The following is a 12099-nucleotide window of genomic DNA, read 5'->3' as shown; positions in this document are numbered from 1 at the left end:
TACAGCTGTTGCATGCAATAGGTATGCAGCTGGGCACGAAATGATGAGGTTAAAGCCTCCTTAAGTCTATTCCTGATGTAACTCAGACTGCAGGCTAAACTACTTCACATTTCTTTACAGCTGATGTAGGCTGAAAGCAGACATGAGGACAGCTGCCATCACTCAGTTAATGTGCAGTAACCTGTTCCTCCAAATAGACTGAGTGTGAATTCAGAGAAAACATCCTACTCCTTAAACCCACAGCATACATCATAGTGTGCTAGTCACTTTCTTCTGAAAGTAAGAACTAGAACTAGAACTAGAACTATATATATATATTTATATACACATACTATGAGTCCTCTGGTCCAAAGACGACCCACATAAAGAAATTCAGAGATTTCGGTCTAGTAGCATCTGGACTCTGGTGGCAAGGCTGTCGTTTTTGAGCTTGCCTTTACTGACAGCCTTAGGGCTTGTCAGGAGACAGAGGAGACAAAGTAGTATTTTGTTCAGCAAAAGGAGTCCTGCAGTGGGATATTAGCAAATGGTTTGTTAGGAGATTTGCAGCTAAATATGAAGCATTGAGAAAAAAGTTAGAAGTTGCTAATTTAAGCCAAGTTATTCTCTTCCTCTAATAATATTTCTCAGATTAGTAGACTTGCAACTACTTGCAAGAGCTTAACTGAATTCAGAACATTAGCTATGCCCATCACAAATGGTTTTCTACTTGCTCTGCTGGTTTTAGTGTCAAAAGAGGAGATTCTTTTTCTCATCGTGGTCCTAAATACCTTTCGCTTTATATTTGAAAAAGATTATAGATTTCATTAGAAATGCCCTTCGGAGGAGTATTTCTAATTCGGAGTCTAAGGTTATGTTTTCACAGATGGAAAGTTTGTTCTAATTGTTTCACATTTAACATTTTTCCTGCTATAAAAAAAGTCCTCTTTTTTCTCAAATAAATTGCAACTGGCTCTATGTGAAAAGGACACATTTTCTATTAGTCAGCTCTCCTATATTCCTCAGAAACTTAGTTTTCATAAAACAGGAGAACAACATCTGCTAGCACTATTTATCTGCTTTAATTCTCACAAAACAGAGGGTAATGCCAGACAGACAGTCCCAGAACAGGTTCAAGCAGAATAAAGTCTAACATTTCTTACTGAGTATTCATTACATGTTTGATAGTTTTCTTGCTGAACTTCTGGTTATTCAGCTATCAATAATTGGAGTGGAAAGTAAAAATTTCTTAGGAATAGGCCATTATATCTACATAAATAGATGCATGTAAGGACACTGAAAAACAGATTAATTTAGAACATGCATCATATTATAACAGTACTGTCCAGTACTGCTAAGTATCTGGGTAAAGACTATGGCAGAAATGTACCATTCAATTTATAGTTGCATCTCCATGGGAAATACCCATTGCCTGAGATTTCTTTGGAGTAATCCTTCACTGAACAATCCTTTATTTGATATGTAGCATTTACTCATTCATCAATCTTCCTAGATTTTACAGAACAAAACAAAGAATGGTAAGTTATTATCCCATTGCAGCAGGTAGAAAAACTAAGAAGTGACCTCTTCCGAAGATTGAGGGAAACGGCAAGGGAGCACAGAAAGCACACGCACTTCACATCGATGGCAATGTAGTTTCTAAGCTTCAAAGTGTAAAGTTGGTGTCTTCTTGGCTAGACGTCCCATATTGTTAAGGTGGAAGGCAGGAGGCTGCTCATCTGTCACTGCTCTGGCTATGGGATGGGCTGCACCTGACTGAGGTGGTGCCCACTGTAAAAGAAGATAAGGCTCAAGACCATCAAAAGAAACCTAAGATACGCAGGTCCATGGGACCTGATGAGATGCACATGAGGGTCCTGAGGCAACTGATGAATGAAGTTGCTAAGCCTCTGTCCACCATATTTGATAGGACATGGCAGTTCGATGATTATACCACTAACTGGAAAGAGAGAAGAATAATCCCCATTTTTAAAAAGAAAAAAAGAGAAGATCCAGGCAGCTACAGAGCAGCCTATCTCAGCTTTGTACTTGGCAAGATCATGGAGCAGATCCTCCTGGAAACTATGTTAAGATACATAGGAAACAAAGAGTTGATAGTTGACAGCCAATATGGCTTCACTACGGACAAATCATTCTTGAAAAATTTGATGGTCTTCTATGACAGGATTACATCTGCCTGTATATGTACAAAGTGTTTGACACAGTCTCACACAATATTTTTGTCTGTAAATTGGATTTGACAGATGGATCATCTGGTGGATAAAGATTTGGCTGGATGATTGCGCTCAAAGTCAAAGTCTTGATGTCCAAGTGGAGACCAATGATGAGTGATGTAGCGATGTCCCTCAGAGATCAGTCCACCACAGGTTCCAGCACCATTTTGTATCTTTTCTGGCAACATGGGCAGTGGGACTGAGTGCACTCCCAGCAAATTTGCTGATAACAACAAGCTGCATGATGTGGTCAACATGCTGGAGGGAAGGGATGCCATCCAGAAAGTCCTTGACAAGCTTGGGAAGTGGTCCGCTGAGATGGCTTTGGAGCTGTGTCAGCAACATACTGCATTTCAGAAAATGCTAGAATGTAAATTTTGAAAGGATTTTTATTTGGCAGCAGGGGTATGCAAGCATGCTTATGCCATGCTTATGACTTTCACTGCTAATGAAGTCTTCCCACACTGATTGCTTTTTAGAAACTTTTCTGCTTAAGCCTTTGTTAGATAAAGAATTTCCTCTACATTATGCTTCATTATATAGTGGATATATATGCTAAATATGCTATATGCTCTAGGTGAAATGACAGAACCGAACAATCAGAAGCCAGTAGGTATTACAATATCTTCCCCATTTAGTTGTCTGCAGTAGGGAGCGCAGTCCCTAAACTGTGGTCACCCAATTGTTAATGTCACTACAGCTGAATGGACATTAGCCATGGTGGGATATTACACATACAACTATCTATGCATTATAACATTTCTACTTCCTACAAATTCAGAATGGTGACTGCTTACAGAGATCCCCGATACTTGTTAGAGGAGAACCTGTTCCTTAGAGAAGAACAAATAATATCATCTATTCTACATTGCATGTTAGAAGATGAGGAGATTCATGTTCTCTTGGATACTCTTTGGCATAATGATATTCAGGATTCATAAATTCAAGAGAGCTTTGTGCTGGATAAAGAAACACAGATACTCAAATTAGAGGTAGGTATAAACTGCCTGTATTAAGCAGTACAAAATGCTGGTTATTTAGTTGCACTGTTTCTCCAGACATGGTGTTGGTTCAAGTGGTTCCATTTCTAACTAGCTCCTGTTGGCATTGCTGAATGATTTTTTTACTGCAAGCATGACAAAATGTGTGTCAAAAAGACATCAGAGAAAGTGACACTGAGCAACAGAAGTGATTTCTTCTCAAAGTGGGAAGATATGAAAGTGTAGAAGAGAGAGAGAGAAAATGCAGTGTTATGGAATCCTGGTGTCTAAAATAATGCGATTGATCCACACTTATTTAAAAAAAATACAAATCTGAATATCAAAATATGTCTAAAATATTTTTCAGAGTCAGAGTTTTAACATCATGATAGGCATTTCATGAAAAGAGTAGTTTCATGATGAAAATTCCTCAGCCAAGCATTTCTTACAGCAAAATCCTTCTAGTAAAAAAAAAAAATCTGAAGCTGCTAATGCTTATCTCCTGCCAATGCAGGAGATACACATGGAAGACAATGATGGAAGCTTATTGTAGTCCACATGGTCATTAATGAGAAAGTTCTCCAGTCTAGAATCTTATCTAGTTTTGAAATGCTCTGGTTAAAACAAATATGCAAATGAACAAATAAATAAATAAATATAAATAGTCAATTTCATTTTTCATCTACATTTCATTGAATGTGAAATAATAAATGTAAAAAAAGTTAAAATATATTTAATTTCCTTTCTAAACTCACAAAGTATAGAGAATATATATTCTTCGTTTATCCTCAGAAGTTCCTGTGCCTAACATACACTAGTGTATGAAGAATCTGGGACTAGGTACTTATTACAGAATATCACAGTACTGCTGTGATCTTTTTTGTTAACCCAGATTCTTGGTTCTCTGTGGTTATGCGTAGCAACTGTATAGACAGACATGGCAGGGTTATTCCTTACCAGCTCATTGCTGCCATCCTCATCAAAATCCTCCTCTATCCCATCAGTCATCTCTTCTCCATCCCCATCTCCATCTGGCCCTCCTTCAATTGGATCTTCTGTAGAGTTATCTGCATTCTCTGATATGCATTCTTCTTGAACCAAATCAGCATTATCTTCCATTTGTTTCTTTTGAGCTTCTGTAAGGAAAACATACTCTATAGAAATTCAATAACCTTCCCTACTGGTGGCAAAGAAAAGTGTTCTGAGGAAGAAACTTGTCTTTCCTATCTTCTTATAATTTGTTAAAATCCAAGTTAATATCTACTAGTTAAATATGGTAAAATCCCTGATTTTCAAAATCTAATGCATGCATTAGCCATAGTACCAATATGCTCATTCATCCCATGCAGTGGATGAAGGTTTGCTTTACTAACAAATCCAGCTTTTTGATTTTCTGGACTTCGCTTTATCTTGGGATAAATTAGTATAATCACCATGTATTTATTTACTTGCAGCCAGTGAGAAGTACACAGATCTCTATGCTCGGAGAAATGGATGGCTATTAATTGTCTATAAGTAATCAAAGATTTGCATAAATTTGCTGTGGCTATCTTTAGTCACAATAAAAAAATCCTTCTAGATAATTTAATATATATATATTTTTATGGAGTAAGTAATAGTTTCTCCCTGTTGGCATAACATGCCATGATAGATGCAGATATAGGGCTTCCTATAATTTCTGCAAAGTAATGAAAAAAAAAAAAGACAATTTCTGGGGAGGCCCATAGGAGCTATTCTGATTGGCTTAGCACAGATAGCTGCATTGTTGTGATTATGTATTTCAAGACTCCAGGATATGCTGAGGAATTTCATCCAGACAGCAGAAATCCAGAGAAGAATTGAGAAGGGAATGACAGAGATAGACTGGATGCTAGAATGGATAGAGGATGAGAGTTTTTTTATTTGGAGTTTAGATGAAAAGCTTTATTTTTTCAGAGTGGTTACAGGCAAGAGAATTAATTGCAGGTAACTGGAATGCCAATGTATTTTTAGTCTGAGAGTGACAATACCCATAAATGACCACATTTCTAGATCAACACTATTTCTTCCTTTATTAGATTTGATTGTTCTATAACTCTAGCTAGTGTTTCACCTATCTTGTTGAACTGCCAATAATTCTGAAGATTTCTTAGTGTTTTATTTTCAGCTCCATTAATATATTATTTTGTACCCACAACATATAACATTCATATTTCCTCACACCTTTCTGTATCATAATATTAAATCAATGCATTTATTTTTCTTCTACCTCTGCACATTTATTTTGCATCTTACTTTAATCTCTTCAGTCTTTGCTCATCTCTAATCCCACACTTTCAAATTCATTTATTGAAGATACAGAACAATGAAGATTTTTTTCCCTTATTCACATAATTTCTGCAGAAGGATTGTTGTTAAAGAACAGAAAGTCATCTTAGATAACTGCTTTGAAAGTACTGTGTTCATACATAAGAGTAGAAGATTCAGCTCACTTTTCATTTGTGAGGTGCTATACACAATACCATGCTAGTTATAAATCACTGTTACTTGCCTCACTGCACAAGGAAATGTGGGTTGTCAGCTATGCCTACTGAGTCCTGCCCTGACACTTTCTGATATTAACCTAGCTGGGCTACTGACAAATGAATTAACTTCAGCCAAGGATTTCAAGAAGGGTTCCTGAAATAATGGACTTAATACATTTTAATGAAATAACTTCTAGGAGACAACTGCTAGAAAATTTGATCACTTATGTAGACTGGGGTCTTCAGAAGATACTAAAATACCATCTCAGCACCTTACACTTTTGGGCCCTGCTGACAAGCAAAAATTAAGATCTTACGTTTCAGCACCCACTTTTAAAAATCTTGATACTGCAGGGAGAATGTTCCCCTCTAACAATTTTATCATGCCAGAACAGCTTCTTATTCCTGGCTTTCTGATTCAGATTTTTATGAGCAAGGGAGTTATTCTTACAAATTTCCTAGAGAAGTAATCCTCTACCAATTCTTGACAGTTATTTGCTAATCCACATAAATACAGCTACCCCATAAACTTGCAAATAACTATACTCAGGATTGTTTTTCAGATTCTTTTCATCTTTGCTGACTATAGAGTTTGAGGTTTTATCCTAAAACTGTAATTTAAAATGTCAAATAAGTGATATTTTAATTTATATCCATCCTACTGAAATTTTCAATTTATAAATGAAATTTCCAAATAATAAAAGAGAACATCAGCCACTACTGTAAAGAGATGTAGCTTTACAGTAGTGACTATAGTACACAATGAGATTGTTCAGCTTGCCTGTTTAACCAATCGTATCCTCCAGAAGTTGAACTTTTAAGATTAATAATTAAACATGCTTCTTGAAAGTGATGCAGGCATTGAAAAAAAAAGCAATAACAGTGCAGAATAAGGGCTTGATTTTTTGTTTTGTGTGATCCTCTTGGATCCAAGGCTTAAGTGAGACCACTCCTTCTGGCAGAAAGTGGGAAATAATATTGCCTAACTATTCAGAAGGAACAAAATCATCTCACATCTGAAGTTGTCAGTGGAATTGTTTAGGTACTGATGTAGTTCTACCTTACACAAAGCCTCCAGCCAAGCAAACAATCATCTGTGGACTCATCCCACAGGCTACTTAGCTTTGTTTGTCTACTCAAGACACTTAAATGGGGATTTTGGTGCCTTAGACATGTTCCCCCCCTCCCTCACCCTCAATGATATGCAGATAATCTCTGAGATTTTCCATTGCTTGTCTTCAAAAGGAATAACACTACGATTCAATACAAATAAACATTTTCCTCTTTGAAATGATTTCTATTTAAATGAGTTCTCTACAGTCCTTTAGCAAAAGTGAAAATTTGATATCAAAGTACAATGGCATGCAGGTTGTTTTGCATATTAATGGATTTTATATAAAAGCTCTCTGAAGTAGGAATCCACCATCTCAGAGCCTTTCAGTACACAAGTGATTCAATGGAGTGCCTTGCAATTACATCTTCACTGATTACACCAACTTTTATATAACTTGCATGAACTACAAAATAGAATATAATGAAGACATATTGTGCACAGTTCTAAAAGAGGCAATCACAATCCACACTAATGGTTTACCTTATACTTGAGAGTAAAGCACTCATTTTGTAGGGTAAACTGTAACAGCTGAGAGACTGTTAGTCTATCGATTTAGAGAATGATTGTAAATAAGAGGTAAGGTTTTTAGGAGTTGTTTTTATTTTCATTTTTATTTTTTTCCCAAATTGTTAACCAAAAAATATTTCTTTGTAGTATCCCACTCTAGATAAGTCATTCATTATTTCTTTTTCAATACGAGCAAGAAAATTCAGGGTTCAGAGAGATATCCCAACAATAGAACAGCAAATACGACAGGCACTTAGCAACAGGAAGGATTCTCTGTCAAGTCTATAAACTGCTAATTCTTTTTCATAGTTTTGACGGAACTCTCTGATGTATCTAATTGTAGCTTTTTGGTTTCCCCAGAACAATTTGAGTTAAGCAAACGACATGAATCTGAGCATTCAGGTACTCAGCTGTGAATTCTAAGGCAGACTCTCTTCCACAGATTTCACAGAAAAAATATTTCTAGTTTTCATCAAAGAATGCAGAGGAAAAAAAAGAAAAACAAATCAAAACAAAACATTAAGAGTTTTCAAGAGATAAGGCTTCCATTTTCCCTGCTGGCTCCCAACAAAATCAGCTCTCTAGTACACAACTTCTGTACAGAGATATAACAGTAGCAGGAGATTTATAAGGTAGTAGACAAGGAAATACCATAGACAGCAGTAAGAAGTGAGATACTTTTCCATATATTCTATGGTGAAAATACGGCCTTATAAATCCCTTATTTAGTTCAGCATGGCTTTAAAGTACTTCTAGGTGAGATTATTCATCAAGCAAAATGATCACTGTAATGACAAGAATAAAGCTATCCAGTACATTAGAAAGTAGTGTTGGATTTTGTCATTCTCAGTGTTCGCTTAAAAACAACCAAAACATTTCAAGACAGAGTACAAGATGAACTAGAGGTGCTGCGATTTCTACACAGATGCTGCAACTTCATGAGGCTGGAAGGCATCTTCAGACTCTCCAAGTTCAACCCTTGTTCAAGGCAGGACCAATTTCAAAGTTCAGTACAGGTCCACGGGGCTTTGGCCAGATGACTTTGGATATTCTACAGACTTTCTGTGCATCTTGTCGTACTTAGAAGCACTGTAAGTGCTACAGAGAATATTTTTCTTAATCTCAAACTCACCATAATTCTGTCCAATAAACTTTTTAGTGATGTTTTGTATCCAGAATATCTAGCAGGCAACCTCTGCTTTCTTTCTCTAGAATGAAACAACCTTTTCTTGAAAACAACTCTTCAAATGATGTTGAAGGCTCTGTGAATAATACTAGTTCTTTTCTCCAGTTAATTTAGCTTCAGGCCCTCTACGCAGAAAATTTTCTGGTAGGATCCAATTCTCTCTCTTAGCTGTCTACTTGTCTGATAAATAGGCTCTGATTCAAATAACATAATTACAGATTGTTTTCACCTACCTGCTTCAGCTTTTTGCTGTTTTTCAATCTTTTCCAGTCTCCCTAGCAAGGAGTCAATTTTTGTTTTGATTTGGGTTAATTCCTTCTTGATTGTTTGCAACTCATCTGATTTCACTGTGGAAAAAGAGCAAAGATGCAAAACATAAAATAAGCTGTACTTGCAGCCCCCACAAACAAAATGTGTTCTTTTTTTCTTTTCTCTTAGAACAAGGTCTACTTCCTCATTCCTCTCACTATTTTTAGAGATTTGATTTTAAAACTAACTTTGTTAATTAAAAATGCTGAATCTTAGGAAATCCCAGGATACTAAGCCCTAATGACAAGAGGTTATGTGAGATCTGTTGCTTTGTAAAAAGTGTTTCACTCAAAACATCTTAAGGGTACTCTTAGTAAATGCAAGTAACTTTTACTGAGAAGCCTGTACTGAAAGAATGACTGAATTATGACAGACAATTCACAATCTCATGATATTATTTTGTTGAACTATTTTGTAAAAATAACAATAAGAACAGTAACAATAAAAAAGAACCCTCACAGATATTTTTCAAGAAGACTGAATGGCAACATAAATGTTAGGTCAGCCAGAAATGCAATGTTATGTTCCAGTCAACAATTTAATTGCAGTATAAGGCGTTAGGTATCATTGTTTTAAAAACAATAATTTCTGGGTAATTTCTTCTACTTTATCCAGCTGTAGATAACATATGAAAATATTTTTTTTTATGATCACAGCTAGGGACATGGAAGCAACTCAGATAAATTAACAGGTGAAGTTTCCAAATATATATTGCAACGCATTACTTCTAGTTTTTGTGCATTACTGCACTCCTGTGGTCTAACTTAAGGAGGGGAATTTTGGAGGTGTCTTGTCTTCAGAAGAATAGCGTTACAGTACTCAAGAATGATCTCCTTATTATGGCATTATCAAGACTTTTTAAGCTCAGAAAATAGTACTAATAGATCTCTTGACTCATCCATGCTAGGATACCATGTTGAAAAAAAAGGTGGGGAAGATGGGAACTCTGTATTAGCATGTGACAAAAAAACATAATAAAGGTCAAGAGTAAACACAACTGTTGCTCTTAGAGCTCTTGTAGGAAGATCACCATCTTAAACTGCGATGGACTGGCAATAGAAGAACAGCCAAAAGTATTACCCATACCTCTTTATCTTTACTAAAAGAGGTCCATTGCCTTTGGGTGTGTATCTGAAGCAACTGGAGAGCCCTTATGCCTGGAAGAAGGGATTTTCTGTCACAGAAAAGGACTCATTCTATTTCTGTATAAAGAGTCTCCTGGCTGAATCTTGTCTGATCTGCCCTGTCCATTGACTTTTGGGCATGTATTTCAATAGGATGTCATGTGGGTATTTTTAATTGGATAGGTAAAATATGCCAATGAAATGTGCAAGTAAGCTACTGCCTACTTGAATTGTAATAAATACCAGCCTCTAAACCAACTTACTGCAAATTTGGAGTATGTTCACTGAGGTATCAAGGTTTTTAGCATTATGTTTTGGGCCACGTGCATTATTGTCACAACTCAGCTAAAGGAAGTAGGTTGCTCTATACAGTAATGAACTTGCTTAATCTTGTTCTTACACAAAGGAAATAAGGAAAGCTGAAACCTCAGGCCTCATATTCAGTGAAAGGCAGGCCTTCAGAACTAAGCTTAAAAGTAACCTTTGTGTTCGATCCTTGTATGCTCTACAGCATTTGATGGAGGAATTTTTTAGAACACTTATAGAGCAGTGTCATAGAGTAAAAACGGGTCACTATCCAACGCCCAGATCTGTAAGAAAACATTAAGATTCTGACAACTGTGTATTTCGAAGGTTACTTCCTCCCTCCGGGATGAGGTTTGTCTGTGCCGGAGTAGCAAAGTGATGCAGAATCTGAAGTGAAATGGTATGAATCTGCATAGCAGGAAATGCTAAATACCTGCAGCAGCCCGCTAATGAATTCAGCTGGCAAAAGATTGCATGTGGCCAAGCTGTTGAGTTAGAGGTGCTTGCCAAAGCTAAAAGGTCAAAAGTCAGAAGAGACACAAGAAGACCTAATGATATTTGTTCTAAGTATTAAAGAAATAGGAAATATTTGCAGTTCTGAGTTTGACAAAGAAATGGACACATAGGTTAGAGCTACTGTGCAACTCAGATCAAACTCTCTGCCTCACAGGGATGTCTCTGGGGTGTTCTAGAGAGAAATCAGTTTTGAAAGCACTTCCCTCTAGGGGAAGCAAACCCAGCAGTGAGGATTCGACAATAAACATAGATGTTAAATGCTGAGAAGCCTTATTTCCACCCCTATTTGCATAAAATTTGGTCACTGAATCTATATAAGTTTCAAATGTCCATCCTGATTCTAGCCTTGCAATGACTAAGTTGCTCAAGCCTCTTATTGTCTTAATTTGCAGGGAGTTGTGCAAATAATCAAAATCATTCTCCTAGAACAATTCAGCTTTCAGTTACTTCATTTTAAGGAATGAAGAAGAGGAGCCAGACTGTTCTCAGTAGTGTCTGCTGACAAGGAAATATGCTGGAGCAGGGGATGGATCAGAGGGAACCAGAAGGGCCATTCTGCAATTCTCTGACTCCGTATTTCTGTAATTCTGTGGTGTAGAGCTTGGGAATAATTTTAGGAACTTAAACCACATGTTAAGTTACATAAAGACTGTAAATACTGTACTTCAAGTGTCTTGCTTTGAGTACATAAATTATTCATTAAAATTAATTCATTTAATTGTTAGTTTGTTTTCAAATTGATCTCCGTCAAGAAGTTCATAAACATTAGACCAGAGCTGTATGTATTTAAAATATTTATGTTTTTTACTAATTGAATAGGAAAATAAAGTAGCTTACTGATTATTGTTTGTTTTTTGTTGTTGTTGTTGTTTTTAATTTTAATTAGCAGATAAACAGCAGCCAGCATGTATAGGAAGGGAAAGAAATTGCTAATGCAATTCTTCAAGCACTGGCTAGCTAAATATCTTCAACAACTCTGAGATGCAAAAATTAAGGAAAACAAGTAAAACTTGAGGATGACATAAAGTTAGAAGATACCTATTCAGAGTGAACTAGAATAGAAGGAGTCAGATAATTTTAAGGAATGTTCCAGTAGAAAAAGATGAAATTCAATTGCACTGAAGCATCCCCCCCCGCACTTGATTGACTAACAGCAGAACTCCTGCTCTTAACCTGGAAACTCATCAGCTGAAAAAGAGAGACACAATTATCCTTGGGTATAGTTGTTTAGTTGACAATAGGCTATCACTATAATGCAACCATGAAAAAGAAAATGTTACACTATAACGTTACCTATAATATAGGTAAATATCAATGCCATTATGTAAAGATCTGGTGAG

The 12099-nt window shown here is 36.3% G+C and overlaps 1 protein-coding gene across 1 annotated transcript in view; it reads right to left on the bottom strand.

Annotated features, from left to right (window-relative positions):
- The window catches only part of RALYL (RALY RNA binding protein like), a 47221-nt gene that overhangs the window by 14789 nt on the left and 20333 nt on the right, over positions 1–12099 (bottom strand). Inside the window, exons 5-6 of the mRNA XM_010709103.3 lie at positions 8738–8851; positions 4151–4329 (exon numbers count right to left, since the gene is read on the bottom strand). Of these exons, the coding sequence (XP_010707405.1) occupies positions 4151–4329; positions 8738–8851 (293 nt within the window). The remainder of the gene's footprint in view (positions 1–4150; positions 4330–8737; positions 8852–12099) is intronic.

This window comes from Meleagris gallopavo, chromosome 3 (genome assembly GCF_000146605.3).
Source record: "Meleagris gallopavo isolate NT-WF06-2002-E0010 breed Aviagen turkey brand Nicholas breeding stock chromosome 3, Turkey_5.1, whole genome shotgun sequence".
Lineage (NCBI taxonomy): Eukaryota > Metazoa > Chordata > Aves > Galliformes > Phasianidae > Meleagris > Meleagris gallopavo.
The sequence above is the reverse complement of the archived record's forward strand: the minus strand, read 5'-3'. Positions and strand labels throughout refer to the sequence as shown.